The sequence below is a fragment of the Sceloporus undulatus genome, chromosome 3 (assembly GCF_019175285.1).
Source record: "Sceloporus undulatus isolate JIND9_A2432 ecotype Alabama chromosome 3, SceUnd_v1.1, whole genome shotgun sequence".
In the NCBI taxonomy this organism is placed as follows: domain Eukaryota; kingdom Metazoa; phylum Chordata; class Lepidosauria; order Squamata; family Phrynosomatidae; genus Sceloporus; species Sceloporus undulatus.
Window position 1 is genome coordinate 271,165,100 of NC_056524.1, and position 18,937 is coordinate 271,184,036.

The following is an 18,937-nucleotide window of genomic DNA, read 5'->3' on the forward strand; positions in this document are numbered from 1 at the left end:
AACATTTTGTCCACCACACCTAGTTGTAAGGGAGTTTGCCTTCTCGTCTGAGCTCTGTGATTGCTTCACTTTCCATCATCATCATCATCATCATCAGAAACTTCCTGAAAGTAGTTGTGCTTGTGCTTGGGTAGCTGGTAAAGCAACCCAGTAGAAGAGAACTTGGATGAGGAAGATGGAGCTTGTGGCATTTGGGCTGGCAGTGGAACAGAGGAAAGAGATGCTAGTGAAAGTTATGGGAAGAGCAGAAGACTGCATACAGCAATATGGTCACTGTTCTTAGAAACCTATTTTATAATGTTTTTTCTTATGCTCTACCCTTTAGAAGATGTGGTTTCCACCTTTCTGAGCATTAGTTCTGCAGCCCAGTAGAGTTGGAAACTTGGTTTGTGTTTTTTAAGCCTGACATTCTCAAGATACTGAATTTGGTAGCCAGTACCAAATTGATTGCTTTCTGTATGCACAACCCTGCTGTAGAAGGTGGCTTGTCCACTTGTAGCTTGAAATGTAAAAGCAAGGAAACGAAGCAGAGAGTAAACAATATGCTGTACCATGCGGGAGCTAGAGAAAGTAAAGATGCCTCACCAGGCTAAATTGCCTGCTAATGGAATAATGATGTTCCAGAGGAGCATGCACACCCGCTGATGACTCCAAAGCTTCCGGAGAGTGCTGGAGGAAGCGTTTATGCATTACGTGATTTGTGTGCGTCTCCCCACAAGCACACACCGCATGAGGTCTGCCACAAGCCTCTTAACAGTACTCTCAGAACTGTCTTCCTTTTGCAGATGCCAAAAGTGCAGTACAGATCTAACGTCAAGCCCTCCACCTTTGCCTACCCAGCCCCTTTGGAGGTGCCGAAAGAGAAGGAGAAGGAAAAGGTGGGTGTACCACTGTCATGTTTGCCTCTGGCATTGGCAAAAAAACCCAAAACACACACACACATCACAGCAAGATGTCCAGGAACCAGCTAGGGCTTTGTTGGCATCTAGTACAAGCTCCTTTGCTACCGATTGGCCTCTCTAGCCACTCTGATGTGTTCAGCTTTCTCATGGGCTTTTACAAACATTGGCTGAAATCCTATTTTGCAGAGTGTAGCTTAAAATTCAAAGAGGGAACTATATTACATATGTCCTCTCAGTTCCCTCCCAGACTCACTCTTGAGTCACTGAAGGCATTTAGTGGATGTTGGAGAGTGAAGGGGATTTTAAAAGCGTCTGGCTACGTCTGCATAATCAGGCACAGAACTATGACATTATCTGCCTTGGTCTGTCAGTATTTTCTGGAGGTCCCAGCTGATGATGTCATTGAATCATGCCTGGCTATGGGACATGGCCACACTTCTCTGATTCCCCCTACTATTCTCCATCAACCTCTAAATGGCCGTGGAGTGAGGTTATCAGTGAAATGGGAGATGGAGGGTGATGCATTGATTGTTGTAGAGAGGAGAATACCAACCTCGGCAGTAACCAAAACCAGATATATGCAGGCATGCATTACACTCTTGTGTATGTCACTAATAGGATATCAGCCATAACATGTTAGCTAACCCAAGTTTGCAGCAAACAGGTGTACATGGTGGTGGTGGAACCAGGCAACCCTGAATCCTTGGTGAGTGTCCCACTCGTTCCAAACATCATAAAATCAAATAAACAAAACAGCTTCATTTATATATCACTTCATACCAAACTAGCAATGTCTAAGCGGTTTACAACTGTAAGTTAATTGCCCCCAACAAGCTGGGTCTTCATTTTAGCTCCCTTCTCAGAAGGATGCAAACCTGAGTCAAGCTTGAGCCCTTTTTGCTGGTATTGAACTCGCAACCTTATGGTTTTGAGTGAGTGGCTGCATTACAGGCATTTAACCACTGTGCCACCAGAGTTATAACAGACTTAAACGGCCATGTATTCCCACATCACTTGTTTCATTTACCCACTGCATTTGAACTTTGATGAAGACAATACATGTCTCTTTAAAGAAACAGAACAGTAAACTGCAAATTGACCCTGAAAGCAGCTCAAAGTATTGAATATTGATAGGACACAAATGGTACTGAGCTGATGCAGGTGTTTTTAATGGGCTTTTGCATCCTATATGACTCTGTATTCAACATTTTGGCCTATTCTGCACCAGTTCCCTCTGAAAACACAGAGATTGTAACTGCACCCTCCATACTGCACTCTCCAGCAGCTTATATACAGAGGCCTGCCTATTCCTTCTGCTTCTTGTGGTGATGCATAACCATTTTGTCTAATAACCATGGATAGCCCCAGCTTCCTTCATCCTCCATGAGTGCATCCAGTCTCCTTTAAACCTGTACAACCTGGAAGCCTTAACATTTTGTGAAAGTGACTGTTTCACTATATACCATGTAAAGAAGGGCTTCCTTTTTATCTGCCCTGAATCTCCCACTACATTTTGTTATTCCCTTTTAATGTTTGGGTGGTTATTATTCTCCCCATATTGCAGGTAACGATGAGGCAAACTGAAGTTGGAAAGGAGTCATTTGTCTAAAGCCCATGCAGTGATTTCACAGAAGAGAATTGCCAGGGGCCCCAAATTTCTCTGGCCACAGACGTTTTCTCTTTATATGATTTCAGTGCTCTGGACCAGCTTCCTTCCAAGTTGTACCATCTTTGTATTGAGAAGTCATGGGATCATTTGGGTGGCCAAGAAGCCTGGCCTCTGAAGAGGCTGCCAGTTGGGTTTCTGCATGCTCAGTCCTTCCAGTGCCTGGCTTGAGATCACCCAGAAAAAGTTTCACATTTTATTCTTTTTTTCTTCTTTTTTCTCCCTCACCGTATTTTTCTTTTTTTCTCTTGTCCTCCACCCTCCACAATGTTGTGTTACTTATCAACTTTTCAGCAGGACGGTGATGGGTTTCCCTTTGGCCACATTCCAATTGCTAGCCCCAGCTAGAGTAGACCCATTGAATTAGTGGAATTTATGTAATTGTTGACTTGTTATTCAGCAACTGAATTGGTGAAGGTGTAGCTGTTGCACAGTTATAGCAGTTTCATACCATTTTAACTGTCATGGCTATATCCTGTGTAATCCTGGGATTTGTGGATTGGTGAGGGACACAGTATTCTCTTCTGTAGCGCAGGGGAGTGCTTTAGCACCTTGTATTAGAGGAGTGTATGTATCTTGCCAAATTATAAATCCCAGGATCCTGTAAAATGGAGCCATGACAGTAGTAGTGGTATGAAACTGATAACCTCCGTAGTGCAGATACACCTTGAGTTTGCACTAGTTGGAACTAGTCATTAGATTAGGCTTCTGTTTTAGTAATATAGCAACTATGGTGCATTAAGTTATGATATATTAAGCACTCAGAAGTACAGTGGTCTGCACAAAGCAAATCTTTCGTGAGCAAGTGTGAAATGCATCCACATTTAGTTGAGCAATCCTGTTGTGCGGAACACTGCCCCTGAGGCCATCTGGACAGATCTTGACCCCTTCTTCTCCCTTGTCCACATCCTGCTATAGTTGAGCATGCTCTTTGCATGTGCCTCAAAGAACCTTTATTGGCTTGTTTTTGTTGTAATGCCTCAGGTGTCCACTGCTGTCCTGTCGATCACTGCAAAGGCTAAGAAGAAAGAGAAAGAAAAGGAAAAAGAGAAAAAAGAGGAGGAGAAAATGGAAGTGGTAAGTCTGCAATCTCTCAGCACCTCTGAAATGTCTTCCAGGAATGCTCTGGTGGGATGTTGGGAAGACAAGGGACCCATGAGGTCATCCCACCCAGCTTCTGGCTGTGAGCAATCTTGCTTCTGTCTTAGTGGTTCTTTGGGCACTTAATAATGATCTCTGACTCTGTTCAGTATCAGTCAACAGGGGAACACCATTAAATTATCACTATATTAAATCAACACTGTCCTATTACCCTAGAAAGGCATACAGACAACATCTTGGCAAGAGCTGTGAAGGCCTCCGAGAACAGGGGCAGTATTTCCCAGCAGAGAGGGTCCTGTCCTCCTGTAATCTGGGTTTAGCTCCTCCTATTTGCTCCTGTAGGCAGGGACTATAAACAAAAGACCGGCCCCTATATAGGGAGGAGCTAGCCCCCCTGAGCCTCAGTCTTGTTCCTGCCTATGCTCCTAGCAGGATGTTCTCTTCGAGCCAGCGAAGTTTTTCCTTTCTGTGAAAGCAGTTTGAGAGTTTTCTTGGTCTTCCCTTCTTCTCCTCTCTCCTGCCTTTCCCCCCTTCTTTGGTGGTGGCTATGGCAGAGGACCCTGAGAGCATGGGTGAAGGGCCATCCTTAACCCAGGCTTCCCTAGCTCAGGGTCTGCCAGCTCAACAGAGGGAGCTGGCTTCAGAGGGAGACCCATTGGGATGTGTTTGCTGTTGCTCTGCAGCTTCTTTACTACAGCCTTGGAAGCATGAAGAAGACTTAAAATGGCAAGGGCTCCCAGGATTGGAGAAAGGTCTTGGCTTTGCCAATGACTCTCCCTTTCCTCCAAAGCTGCCCCCTTTCATGGTGGGAGCACAGGAGATTTCTGCAAACAGCATTGCAGCACATGGGAGCCGTGGGAAGAGATGGTGAGGGGTATCCCCTCCATGTCTCTGTTTCTCCACATCACCTCTGCCCAGCCTGTTAAGGCCAGGGATCAGTGAGGAAACTGGCCAGAAGTCATGGAAACTTCCTTCCTCAGCATCTCTGCCCAGCCAGAGTTCAGAGGACAGGCCAGCCAAAAGCCATGGCAAGGATTTCTCCACATCACCTCTGCCCAGCCTGTTTAAGGCCAGGGATCTGTGAGGAAACTGGCCAGAAGTCATGGAAACTTCCCTCCTCAGCATCTCTGCCCAGCCAGAGTTCAGAGGACAGGCCAGCCAAAAGCCATGGCAAGGATTTCTCTGCATCACCTCTGCACAGCCTGAAATGGCCAAGGTCAGAGAGGCAAGCCAGCCAGAAGTCACAGGAGAACGGTGAGTACCAGGGGCCCTCTCTCTCTAGCCACCAAAAAACCTTTGCCAGATCTAATGCCCTCGCTCAGGGCAGGCATTGCCATGAGGCCTCTGCCATGGCCATTGCAGGCACTATGCCTAGCATAAGGTTTGGGACTCTGCCAGGAGGGCAGATGGGGGCATTAACCCTTGGTCTCCCCCTTCCTTCCCATCTCTGGCCCCAATGGCACCCAGGACCCTAACAGGTGTGGGGGACCCTTTTGCAGTCTGGGAAACACATGGTGGTGTTGCCAGGGCTCCTGCACATTCCTTTTGAATTCTTATAATGAGATGGTGTGTAAGGAGGCAGAGGATTCCTCCTCTGTGTTGCACAGACACATGGATGTAAAGGAAGCTAGAATTGGCCCAGCAGGAGCTGAAGCTTCCAACTCTAAAATGGTCTTTTTTGGCTGCCACAGAGCATCCCACAACAAAGCACGAAGTGGCTTCATGTCCTCCCCAGAGAGAACATGGCCTCTGCCACCCACTTCTAAACAGAGGCTGGAGGGCCATCTATCGGGTATGCTTTGATTGAGAATTCCTGCATGGCAGAATGGGGTTGGACTGGATGGCCCTTGGGATCTCTTCCAACCCTAGGATTCTTGGAGAGACCACATGGATACAAATCCTCCTGTGTTCCCTCCCCAAAAATTACAACAACAAAAAGGGTTAAACCATTTGTGGATATCATGGGTGGAGAGTTCCCTTCACCCCCAATTGTGTTTGGTTGCCCCAAACTATGGCACTCTTGAGAGAGCAGCTTGAGTGCTTGGCCTCTCCTTTCCATCAGAGATTATCCTTTCTCAGGACACAGACTTACCTCAGGTAAATGTAGAGCCATGTCCCACAGCAGTCCCTCTGCCCTTCCCAGCTACCTATGCAAGTGGGAGGGAGTTGAGGACCAAGCTAGCTTCTATAATGCAGCCAGGTTACTATAAAGCCTGCCTGAAATTAAAAGGGCTAAGCTGTAAACCCCAGCTTGAAGTTGGGGCTGTTTTAAACATAAATAAAACAAAGTGCCCTGTGAGTATCAGGGCTATACTACAGGCCATATGCAGCTATCTACCCATGATTAGCAATGGTCTTCAGTCACTGCTAACCCAGGAGCAGTTTCCTCAGTGCCTGGAAGAAGCTACTGCCCAGGCAGCCTCCCTTGATGGGGCAAACCATGGAGGGGAGAGCCCCCACAGCAACAGGGCTGGGGGCTCAGATTTACAAGAGATACTGGTTAACCTTTCTGGTGTTCATTTTATTACTGTTAGCACATGAGGTTTGAGTTGTGCTGTTTCTGCTCACCCCCTCTCCTTTTTCCAGGCCAGAGAAGATGCCTGTAAACTAATTCTTCAAGGGAGGGGCTAGCCATAAAGCCACTTGATGACCCTTCTTGCCTCCTCATGGGCCTCCATCACTGTCTCCATTAGGTCCAGAGCCTTTTTTGCCTTAGGTAGAACAGCCAAAGACATAGGATGAGCACATGGTTCTACCTCCTTTGTAAGCGCCTCCCTGTCAGATATTTGCAGGGTGGCCACATGGAAGTCGCCTTCAACCTTCATAAGACATTACAAACTGGACGTGTCTCAGTCCGCAGAGGCGTCATTTGAAAGGAGGATCCTCCAACAGATTGGGTTGGGGGCCACAGTCTCCTAGCAGCACCTCCCTCCCAGTTCAAGAGGGCTTTTGTAAATCCCAGATTACAGGAGGACAGGACCCTCTCTGCTGGGAAAAGGAACGTTGGGTATTTACCGTGACACGTTCATTTCCTGCAGAGAAGGGTCCTGGCATCCTGCCCACCCGGGTGCTGCCTGCGGCCTCCGACCCTGCCTGGCTCTTGGTGGACCTGCCTTGTTCTTCTTGTTGTTGCTGGATTGGTATTCTGAGTTCTTGTTTGTTCTTGGACTAGTTTTTTCTAAGGTGTTCTAGTTAACCCTTAGCTGAGGTTACTGAAGTTCAGTTCCTTGATTACCTTACTAGTCGCTTGGCTTGTTATTGACTGAGGCTCAGGGGGGCTAGCTCCTCCCTATATAGGGGCCGGTCTTTTGTTTATTGTCCCTGCCTACAGGAGCAAATAGGAGGAGCTAAACCCAGATTACAGGATGCCAGGACCCTTCTCTGCAGGAAATGAACGTGTCACGGTAAGTACCCAACGTTCCTTTTTCTCTTCTATAAAGCTCCACATGGAAGCGGTGGTAGCAGCCAAGAGCCATTCCTCTTCCCGCCAATGTCAGCCCTTTTGCCAGCTGCTGAATTTTCTAAAAGAGAAACAGACCTGACATCACTCACTCATTCCCATTATATTAGTTTTGATTACTGTCAAGTGCTCCACTTACAGCTGTCTTTGAAGATGGTCTGGAAATCTGCAGTTGCCCCCAAAGCGCAGCTGCCAATTATTGTGCAGAACTCATCAATCTTGTGGCAGCGATTTCCAGGGTCAACTCAAACTGGATGGCTGTAAACCTTGAGAAAGCCCTTAAAAACCTAGAGTAGAGTGGGTAACTGTGAGTCTAAGGGCCCTCAGAACTTAGCTGGCTGTGCCTCTTTTCATTTGGCCATGTTGAAAGGTGGGGGAGACAAACAGAATCATAGACTCCTAAAGTTGGAAGGGACATCCAGGGTCATCTAATCCAACCTCCTTCCTTGCAAGATTACACAATTACAGTACTCCTAAAAGAAGCCCATCCAACTTCTGCTTAATGACCTTCAAAGATGGAAAATCCACCATCCTCTGACACCGTCTGTCCCTCTTTTGAACAGCCCTTACAGTAAAACCATGCTTCCTAATATTTAGGAGGAATCACTTTTCATGTGATATAAATCTATTTGGTTCATGTTCTAGAGTTCACTCCATTTTTTTACATGACGTCCCTTCAGCTACTTAAAGTTAGCTATAATTGTCATCTCTCAGTCTACTCTTCTCCAAGCTAAACATATCCAGCTCTCTTAAGTCATTCCGCATAAGGCTTGATTTCCAGATCTTTTTATCATCTCGGTCACTCTTCTCTGGACATGTTCCAACTTGTTGACTTCCTTAAAGAACTGGATTCCTTGTGCTGGACATAGTATTCTGTTTGAGTCTGACCAAAGCAGAATAGAATGGGACTATTATTTTCCTTGATCCGGACACTATACTCCTGTTAACGCAACCCAGAATTGCATTGGCTTTTTTGGCTGCTGCCTTACTGTTGTCTCATGTTTAGTTTGTATCTACTAAGACTCCCAGATCTTTTTCATATGTACTTCTTTAAGCCAGGTGTCAGTCATCCTGTATTTGTGCATTTAATGTTTCCTCTTCACATATATCTCTGTTGAAATTCATTTTATCTCTGTTGAAATTCATTTTGTTAGTTTTGGTCCAGTTCTCCAATCTGTCATGGTCATTTTGAATTCTAATCTTGTCTTCTGGAATATTAGCTACTCCCCCTAATTTAGTGTCATCTGCAAATTTGATGAGCATGCCTTTTATTCCAGCATCTAAGTCATTTTTAAAGGTGTTAAACAATACTGAATTCAGGTGGCACCTCACTGGTCACTCCTCTTCAGGGTGAAGTGCAGCCATCGGTGAGTATTGTCCATATTCAATCTGTCAGCCAATCACAAATTCACCTAACTATAACACTGTCTAGCCAAAAGTTCATCAACCTGCCTGCAAGAATATCATGAGGACCTTATCAAAAGCCTTACTGAAATCAAAATACACTAAGCCTTTGGTATCTTCTGGGGATGTGCAAGTCAGAATACAGTGGCATAGTAAAATGGTGTCCCTTATATAAAATAGCAAAATCAAGGTTTGCTTTTTTGAATTTATATATATTTTTGAGCATTTTCATGACATGGATGCTTGAATCCATGGATGAAAAATCCGTGGATACAGAGGGCCAACTGTATACTGAATCCACATCACTTCACTGCTCTACCAAGTTTGTAACTCTCAAAAAAAGAGGTAAGATTAGTTTGGCATGACTCTCAGAATCCTAGTCCAGTGCTCAAAACACCATGCTGGCTAACACTTCATCCACTTTAAAGAGTATTGTTTTTCTAGTGAGTCATGGCTCCTCATTATATGTCCAAAGCATGACAGTCTCAGCTTAGTCATCTTGGCTTATAGGGAGAGTTCAGACTTGGTTTTCTCCATTCTTGCTATGACACTTAACTCAAAAGTCAATAGGTAGATAAATCTTGCTTTTAACTACTACTACTACTACTGCAGAAGAAGAAGAAAAAGAAAAAGGTGACCCTGAACTCTGATACCATTTGGTCAGCCGCAGTGGCACAGTGGTTATATGCCGGTACTGCAGCCACAATGTTGTGAGTTGGATCCCAGGGGCTCCAAGGTTGACTCAGCCTTGCAGAGAGTTCTTTGAGAGTGCTGAGTTCACTGATAAGCAGTATAGAAATATACATGCTATTGCTATGCAGCACTAAATAGTCTGTCCTCCCCCATATGCAGGGGATTTGTTCCAGACCTCCTCTCTCCCGCATATGGGGAAAACCACCTATGCTGAAGTCTCATTAATTAGTATGGTGGCACACTCCTGCATGCCATTTCCCCCCTTTCCACCCACAAACCGCATACACTCAAAGCACCATATGCAAAGTCCAAGTAAGACAAGGGCAGACTGTATTTTGCAATTGCTTATTTTGACTTTTTGTTGTGCTGTAACGCATGATGAAGATCGTAGTTTCGCTTTAAATCCAGCCATCTCAGAATAAATTCAGTCCTTTTTGTTCTCTGCCCCCCCCCAAATATCTCAGTAGCTTCTGCAGCAGTCTCATGGTAGGAGCGTAGTTGAACAAGTTTATCCCAAGAGCCCATCCTGTTTCGCCTCACATGCAGGAAGCTATCTGGTTTGCAGAGACTGATTGTGGTGTCTGGAATCTATCAAGCATGGAGAGGGAGACAGAGGATCAGCTATGGGCAGTAAGGCAGCTTCTCTCTGTGCCTGGCCCTTATTTGCTCGTCCCAATGTCCGGCCCTTCATTAGAAAGAAATCCCACAGTTCAAGCAAAACACTACACCCCTAAGCCATGCTGAAAAGAAGAGCAAGGAAATGGTCATAAACGAACAAGGGCTATTTTTAACCACAGCTTGGGGGACAGAATTATAGGATTGGATAAGGAGACTGCTTCAGTGGGGTTGCTTTGAGGAGGGAAGCCGTGATTCCATCAGAATCTAGAAAAAGTTGTCAGGAAAACGGATGGCTGCTGTACACTCACACCTCGTTTTCTTCCCAGTGGTCTCAAGGCATCATTTTCTTCTGGTTGTCCCATAAAAAACAATGTTCCCCAAGAGGTTGAGCGGATCTCTAAAATGCCTCCCGTTTCAACTAAGTGCAATGTTAGAGATCAAAAAAGACTACCTGTCCCTCCTCCCATTAAGCTCCAGGTACCAGTCAGGCAACCTGTGGGCCTGCAGGGGCCTTAGCTGGCATCTGTGTGTATGTGCCTTCAAGCCACCAGTTGACTTATGATGACCCCATGAATTTCATAGGATTTTTTTAGGCAAGGAATACACAGAGGTGGTTTTGCCAGTTCCTTCCTCTGAAAAATAGCCTACAGCAACTGATATTTGTGGGTGGTCTCCCCTCCAAGTACTAGAATCATAGAGTTGGAAGAGACCACAAGGGCCATCCAGTCCAACCCCATTCTGCCATTCAGGAACTCTCAATCAAAACATCCCCATTGACAGATGGCCATCCAGTCTCTGTTTAAAGACCTCCAAGGAAGGAGACTCCACTACACTCCGAGGGAGTTTGTTCCATTGTCGAACAGCCCTCACTGTCAGGAAGTTCCTCCTAATGTTGATTTGAATCTCTTTTTCTGGAGCTTGCATCCATTGTTCCGGGTCCTGCTCTCTGGAGCAGCAGAAAACAAGCATGTTCCCTCCTCAGTATGACACCCCTTCAAGTATTTAAATAGGACTATCATATCACCTCTTAACCTTCTCTTCTCCTAGCTAAACATCCCCAGCTCCCTAAGGCATTCCTCATAGGGCATGGTTTCCAGACCCTTCACCATTTTAGTCGCCCTCCTTTGGACATGCTCTAGTTTCTCAATGTCCTTTTTGAATTGTGGTGCCCAGAACTGGACACAGTATTCCAGGTGGGGCCTGACCAAAGTAAAATAGAGTGGCACTATTACGTCCCTTGATCTAGACACTATACCTTTATTGATGCAACCTAAAATTGCATTGGCAACCTAAAATTGCAAGGGTTTTGGGGTGCAATCCAGCAGCATTTGAAGGGCCACAAGTTGCTGACACCACTTTTTCTTAGCATGGTTCAGTTTCTTTTGTACCATTTGGCTAGGATCACTTGCTAGAATTGTTTGTTCTTGTAGGTACCACACAGTATGTGCTTCCACATTTAAGTTGAACTCTGCTGAAGGATGCTCGTTGGGGTAGATGTAAGATCATGGTCGGTCTCTGAATCTCTGTCCCTTCTTGCTCTTTCTCCTCTTCCTCTTCATTGTTGCATTGCCCACTTACTTCACCCGGGGTGGGAAATCATGCAGCTCTCCAGAGACATTGCTGGGCTACAACTCCCAGCATTCCTCATGATGGGTATGTCAGCTAAGACTGTTGAAAGTTGCAGTACAACAACTTCTGTGGGAGCAAAAAAAGGTGCAGCCTTTGTCTTTTGAGTGATAGAGTACATAGGTCTCAGAGAAAGAGGGTCCCAAATTGGCAGCAGTCATAGCAGTGTGGAAAGAGGAGGGCAGTGAAGACCTCTTGTTCATATTAAGATCTGGAGCTGGTATTTGGGGCAGGTAGATGAGAGTTTAGGGATAGTGTCTAGTTTAGGAGCAGAGAGGTTAGATTTGTAGCCCTCAGGAAGGCTTTTAAGTACTTTCCACATAATCCCCTTCAGCACTGCTTGGAAAAATTTCTTTTTTGTATAATACCTCCCAAAGTCCCACAGCCAGTATGTGGGGTTGTGATCCAAAAAAGGAACGTTTCCAAGCTCAGCAAGTAGGGCCATCACTGCTGCTGCTGCTGTTATCAACCATCATGCTGAAGCTGAGATCATGGATGCCCTAAGACCTCCTGGTGAGTTCTTGATGAAGGCAAAACACAAAAGCTAGACCATTTGTCTCAATCTTATTGTGGTTTTGGCTCCGAGTGGGTGGCCACCGTCATCCAGGCTCCACTTCTCCTTCTCAACTCTCAGGGAATGTAAAGCCCTCCTCACTTCTCGTCAGGACAAGCTACATACCTGAAAAGATTAAGTAGGAGAGAAAGCATGACAAAGGCTTTGAGATATTTTAACAAGGCTGGTTGAAACAAAAAGGCTTGCATTCCAGTCTTGATTCACTAAAGACAACCCCAAAGGACAGTCGGTGTCAGCCAGTTTCTCGCTGCTGCCATCTTTAAACAGAGCTTTACAGCCCAGAAGTTGAATTTGGTCTGGACCAGCATAAAAATATGACTCGCATCCAGCTGGTGTTTTATGAACATATAGGTTCCCTTCCACATTATTATTATTATTATTATTATTATTATTATTATTATTATTATTAACCTTTATTTATAAAGCGCAGTAAATTTACACAGCGCTGTACATACAATCTTTTTAATTGGATGGTTCCCTGCCCTCAGGCTTACAATCTAGAAAGACACGACACAGAAGGAGTGGTGGTGGGGAAGGGGCCTCTCTAGTAGGATAATACATATAAAATGCATAGCAATACAGGAAATAATTCAATAAAACAGACAACAAAAGAACATCAAATAGCAAGTGACAATTATGCAATACCTGGGAACGCTGCCCTGAACAGAATGGTCTTCAACTTCGTTTTGAAGCTGGTTAAAGAAGTGATGACTCTTGCTCGCGGGGGAAGAAGGTTCCAGGAGTGAGGGGCAGCGAGTGAAAAGGGGCGAATCCAGGATGGGACAGAGGAAATCCTGGGCTGTGACAGCAGGCCTTGACTACCAGAACGGAGGGCCCTAGTGGGAAGGTGAGGAGAAAGAAGGTCTGATAAGTAAGGAGGGGCCAGCCCATGGAGGGCTTTAAATGTCGACAGCAGGAGCTTATACTGAATGCGGAAAGGGAGAGGGAGCCAATGAAGGGATGCCAACACAGGAGAGATGTGGTCAGAGCGGTGGGTGGAAGTGATAATGCGTGCAGCTGAATGCTGAACAGAGATTAAAGGACGGAGTTGAGAGAGAGGAAGCCCAGCCAGGAGGACGTTACAGTAATCAAGTCGTGAGATCACTAGGGCATGGACCAGGATCTTGGCAATAGAGGTGGAGAGATATGGTCGGATTTTGGCAATATTATACAAAAAGAATCTACAAGCCTTGGCTGTGGTCTGGATCTGAGGGATACACAACAGAGAAGAGTCAAAGATAAAACCAAGACTCTGGGCTTGCTGGACTGGTTGAATAGAAATGTTGTCCGCAGAGAAAGAAAAGGAGAGTTGAAGGGTGGGCTTAGGAGGAAAGACAAGAAGCTCTGTCTTGGACATGTTGAGCTTCAAACGCCGATGGTGCATCCACTGCGAGACAGCTGTGAGGCAAGATGAGACTTGCTGTTCAAGCCTTGGAGAAAGTTCAGGGGTGGAAAGATATAACTGGGTGTCATCGGCATAGAGATGGTAGGAAAAACCAAAAGAGCTAATGAGTTTACCTAAAGACAGTGTAGCTCTGCTTTTTTTCACCATTGTACAATGTCTATATTCAGCTCACAATTGCTTAAGCAGAGTTGCACAGATGTAACTCTTGCACATGCAGCTGCATGTTCTTGGATAGTGCATAGCTGCTACTCAGTGCCTTCAGTATACCCCTTGATTCACTGGTACTGTGGAAGCAGTAGTCTCTATTGGACATACGCAACTGATTGTACAGTGTGAATATTCAGGAGAAGAGTGGTGTAGTGCAACCACCACTTTAACTGCATGAGTGTAGATTTATGATACACCACCACAATATGGAATTTCTCTTTCTATTGCTATGTCTAGTTTTGGGCACCACAGTTCAAGAGAGATATTGACAAGCTAGAGCTTGTCCAGAAGAGGGAGACCAAAATGGTGAAAGATTTGGAAACCATGCCTTATGAGGAGAGACTTAGGGAGCTGAGTATGTTTAGCTTGGACAAGAGAAGGTTAAGAGGGGACGTGATAGCCCTGTTTAAATATTTGAAGTGGTGTCATATTGAGGATGGAGCAAGTTTGTTTTCTGCTGCTCTAGAGACTAGGACCCAGAGCGATGAATTCCACCTCAACCTTAGGAAGAACTTCTCGACAGTAAGAGCTGTTTGACAATGGAATACAATGCTGCCTCAGAGAATGATGGTGTTTTTTTCTTTGAGGTTTTTTAAATAGAGGCTGCATGGTCTGTTGCGAACGTTTGATTGGGTTGTCCTGCATGGCAGAATGGGGTTGAACTGGATGGCCCTTGAAGTACCTTCCAACTCTAGGATTCTGTTATTGTTTACAGCAAGCCATTAGGATTCCCTGCCTTTCCTGCTTTTAATTCTTAGAAATATGGTGCTATCAAAGAGAGAACACCTGAACAGTATATTCACATAGAGTAGCAACAACCCTGTACCCACATGCTTGTCAGTTGCTGTAGCTGCTAGTACTGCATTCCTGGCTGCCACATTGTGCCCATGTGCCTTGGAAGCAGGCTGGCTACAACCAGAATGCCACTGTGCCCCATGAGACAGGGAAGGGAAGGAATGGCAGCACTGTAGGAGAGGTTCAGCCAGATCTGGGGGTTGGCCATTAAGAATATGGCAAGCAAGGAGCTGGGATGAGGTCAAATCCTGGCATTGTGAATATGAATGTTTATGAGGAAATGTTCCTGTCCTTTATTTACATTAACTTGTGGCCTGTTTGGTTTATTTCATTTCTCTGTGCCTAAATAGGATGAAACAGAGAAGAAGGAAGAGAAGGAAAAGAAGAAAGAGCCTGAGCCGTCTTTTCAGATCCTTGATAATCCAGCCCGGGTGATGCCTGCCCAGCTCAAGGTCCTCACAATGCCAGAGAGTTGCCGATACCAGCCTTTCAAACCTGTAAGTCCAGCTCGCCACTGGCAGCCTCTTTCATACCACAGAATATGGATCAGTTTTTATAACTTGAGACAATTAAATCAGGGGGTTCCTTACTGGACGGCACCAAGGGGGAGCAGGGAGGCCTGGTGCAGCTAGCCTCAAAATGTTGGTCCTTGAGGCAGGAAATCCCACTGCTGGTATCATCTGTTGACAAGAGACAGTTTAAGAATAGCAAAATTCCAAGTTCTGAATTTATGGGCATCAAAATGTTTGGGACCATCTCTGGGGAATACCCTGGCAGGCTGTCATCCTGTTCCTGGCTCCATTCAAGCCAGATCTGTCTACTGGCCGCACTCCCACTCTGCTGCCCTTAACAGTGGCCCAAATGTGTTACTTACAGTTGGAGAAACTTGTGGCAGGAGGTGGGTTCAGTTCATGCCATCCATTTATATCTGGGATAGACAATTTGACTGGTGTCTCTTTTCTGCCCTTCAAATCAATCTGCTAAAAAGCCAGTTGCAGCCAACGTTTTGCTTTCTTTAAACAGGATTTTCCAAATTTAGTGCTGACTTTTGGAATCAAGACACTATTTGAAGCAAGCAAAATGCTTTCTCTAAATGGGGTTCTCCTGGGCTGCTGCCACAATTTAGCAGTATGACTTGCCACAAGATTTCGGTGGCATGATTTCAGGGTGGGTGGGTGGGATGTCTCAGAATAACAGTCCTGGAGCCTGTATGTGTTCATGGGCCACCTGTTTCCCACCCCTTTGCGCATGCGCATTTCCTTCCTTCCTCTGGTCTCCAACAGCTGTCTTTCTTCTGGCAGGCAACATTATGAAGCAGGTGGTGTGACAGATCCCTTCTCCAGACTGGCCCCCCAGGTTCTCCTTTGGGAACCAATCACTCCCTTTTCCCCTTTTCCCCCAAGATCCCTACCTGGATTGGGTACTTGTGCCTTAAGGTGATCCCTATATAGAATATTGGATATGTTGTTCAATGGGTTCACTTGTGGTAAGTGTTCCTGTCTGTCAAAACTACAAGAACAGCCAGACACAGTTGTAAAACAACAACAGTAAACAGGTAGAAGTTTGTGAAGTCGAAGGCTTTAATGGCCAGCATCCATAGTTTTTGTGGGCTTTTCGGGCTGTGTGGCCATGTTCTGGAAGAGTTTCTTCCTGACTTTTCGCCAGCATCTGTGGCTGACATCTTCAGAGTCTCTGAAGATGCCAGCCACAGATGCTGGCAAAATGTCAGGAAGAAACTCTTCCAGAACATGGCCACACAGCCCGAAAAACCCTCAAAATATTATAGGTAGAAGTTTATTCCTCTGGCTTTTCTTTGTGAACGAAGATTCAGGAAGGACTCATCCCGCGCTTTCTACAAGCGCGTTGATGACTAAAAAGGCTGATCCGAGATAAGTCCAGTTGCAAAAAGCACAGCAGAATGTCTCCTTGGGTAACATTTCCAAGTTGTGATTCTTTCCGCGTTGTCGTTTCTCTTCAAGACTTGTTTGGTGTGAGCTTTCAAAAAAGGCTGCAGCATCATAGATAGTGCGTCTCCATGCCTCCAGATGTAAGGCCTGAGCGTACCATTGTTGGTGATCAATTTGGCCAAGCCTGAGATATTGTTTCAGGGAGTCCTTGTATCTCTTCTTTGGAGCACCCCTCTTACGCTCTTGACCCGTGGCGAGTTCACCACAGAATATTATTTTTGGGAGGCGATGGTCCTTCATCCTAGAAACTTGTCCTGCCCAGCGCAGCTACGTCTTTTATTAATGCACAACCAAATCAAACAATCCCTGAACTGTTCAGTCATTCATGACTTCCCAAAACCCTATTCAGTTCTTCCCCCTGGCTGACTATCTTATCACTATTTCAGGGTATTAATAAGGAGCCCTGGTGGTGCAGTGGTTAAATGCCAGTGGTCTTCTTGACAGTGCTGTGATCCTCATGTGGAATGTGGAGGCAGCCTTGACTCTGTGCTTCCTCATTTCCAGCTTTCTATTGGTGGCATCATTGTCTTGAGAGACACCAGTGAGGATACAGAAGAACTAGTGGAGCCTGTGGCAGCTCATGGGCCAAAGATTGAAGAGGAAGAACAGGAACCGGAGCCTCCAGAGCCTTTTGAGTACATTGACGATTAGGATACAAGGGTACGTAAGAGAGAGGGATTTTTTAGCTGGAGGGCTTGAAGAATTCTACCACACAGCAAGTACTGTGAGAAGATGCAGCAAGGAGGGAAGGAGGGCCCCTCTTGCCTTCACTGGTCTGTTCTTGTGGGACAGTAGAGTGAGGCCTGTTTCTGAACTTGGGGAGGGCTGGAGGGTGAATGTAAAGCCTTCAGAGAGGTTTCCTGTACAGCTTGGCATTTGAGCATTTTTAGGCAGTGTGTCACCCTGCATCCCCCACCCAGTTCAAATGACTGGAACCAAAGAGAGAGGAAGCCCTTTGTGGGCTGTGCCTTGAATAGAGGATGATCTGTCAGTTCATGGCTTCCAAGTGGTTTCTAAAAGGCCAATCTGTCTGCGAAAGGAATTTTGATAAAAAAGAAAAGAAAATGGCACACTCGTTTCGGAGGTGTTCATTCAGAGGAACTCCTTTGAACCACTGATGAAACTGGCTGCTAGCATATTGCAGAAAATCCACTTAGGTAGGAGTGGATTGCGTGTAGCCTGTACTTTTGAAAAGTTTTTTCACTACAGCTCCTTTTTTTTACTCCAGCTTGCAGTAAAAAAAAAAGTCACATCTCCCAGCTTTGCTGGGATCGGTGGTTCTCCATCTTTGATCCTCTCGATGTATGAGACTTGAGTGTATTGCTGGCCAAGCTAGCTGGGACTTCTTGCAGTCCAAAATGACTGGTGGATCAGAGTTTGAGAACCACTGCTCTAGATTTGGGGAAGAGATTGTGCGGCCTTCAGGTTGCAGAACTGCAACCTTCAGTATTCCTCACCAGTGTGTGTGTGTGTCTGTGTGTTTGTGGTTTAAGGCTGTGAGGAGTTAAAGTTCCGTGACATCTGGATGGCTGTATGATTCCTATCCTTCCTCTAATATGCTGTTGGCCTAAAACTCTCATCAGCCAGCTAGCCAGTAGTGAAGAATGATGGGAATTGGAGCCCAGCAATATCCAGAAGGGCACACATTGCCTATTCCTGCCCTGTGTAATGCCTGCTGCCATTCACACTCTTGCTGAATGCTGTTGGGCCTTGCCAGGACTCAGGCTGTAGGATTCTCGCCTCCAAGCTCCCAAACAGAAAGGCATCATGTGAACAAAGCATTGACCTTTTCCCATCTCCTTTGCCCTTTCTCTTCCCAGAGACAAGACCCTTGAGGACATTTGGCCCTGCATCCGATGTCAGAAACCTACCAGGAGGAAGTTCCCACTGCAGTCAGCAGCCCAGTGCATGCCCCAACACTTCTGTGCTGGTTGATGGCAAGACAGTCTACATTTTATGACTGACAAAAGTGTGTGTAAGGGTGGGGGGATTATGCTCTCTTTCGTGTACTGTACTCTTTCACAAAGAAACCTGTTTTCAAAATAAATAAACAAATAAACCCTCATACATCAGTTGCTTTCTCAAGTTATTCCTCGCAGCAGTTTGTGGAGTGAATTTCACCCAGTGACTGAGGTGGCTCTGGGATTCTGACCACTGTAGTCCAATAAAAGGACCTTTTGCAAGGCTTGTTTTCAAAGTAGCATCAGCTTTTTCCCTGGGAGCTCTTGAGCAGCTCTAGGCCTTGAAGAAGACACTTTGTGAGTGTGCATTGTGGAGTTGTATTCAGGTAGTACACTCTCCGTCTTTCACAGATTTACGATTCAGCTTTTTTTCCACTGTCTTGGCACAACCAGGAGAGTTTGGCCTCTGTGCTATGCTTGGCTTACAGGCTTCCTCATACCTAACACGCTCTTAATTTGGACTGTTGAAAGCCATTCCAAGTAGGCCAAAAACTGAGGGCAAATGCCCAGGCTTCTATGAGTCACCATGGGCCTCTCAACTCATGCCTGCACCTGGTG

At 45.7% G+C, this 18,937-nt stretch overlaps 2 protein-coding genes across 3 annotated transcripts in view; both read left to right on the forward strand.

Annotated features, from left to right (window-relative positions):
* The window catches only part of PSMD1 (proteasome 26S subunit, non-ATPase 1), a 153,923-nt gene extending 135,438 nt beyond the window's left edge, over positions 1–18,485 (forward strand). The window contains exons 21-25 of one of the 2 annotated variants that reach the window (XM_042457376.1): positions 786–878; positions 3,553–3,645; positions 14,802–14,948; positions 16,923–17,078; positions 18,239–18,485. In XM_042457376.1, the coding sequence (XP_042313310.1) occupies positions 786–878; positions 3,553–3,645; positions 14,802–14,948; positions 16,923–17,069 (480 nt within the window). In that variant the 3' untranslated portion in view covers positions 17,070–17,078; positions 18,239–18,485. The remainder of the gene's footprint in view (positions 1–785; positions 879–3,552; positions 3,646–14,801; positions 14,949–16,922; positions 17,079–18,238) is intronic. The other variant, XM_042457377.1, reaches the window with a different exon arrangement.
* The window catches only part of ARMC9 (armadillo repeat containing 9), a 1,183,007-nt gene that overhangs the window by 982,581 nt on the left and 181,489 nt on the right, over positions 1–18,937 (forward strand). The window lies entirely within an intron of this gene.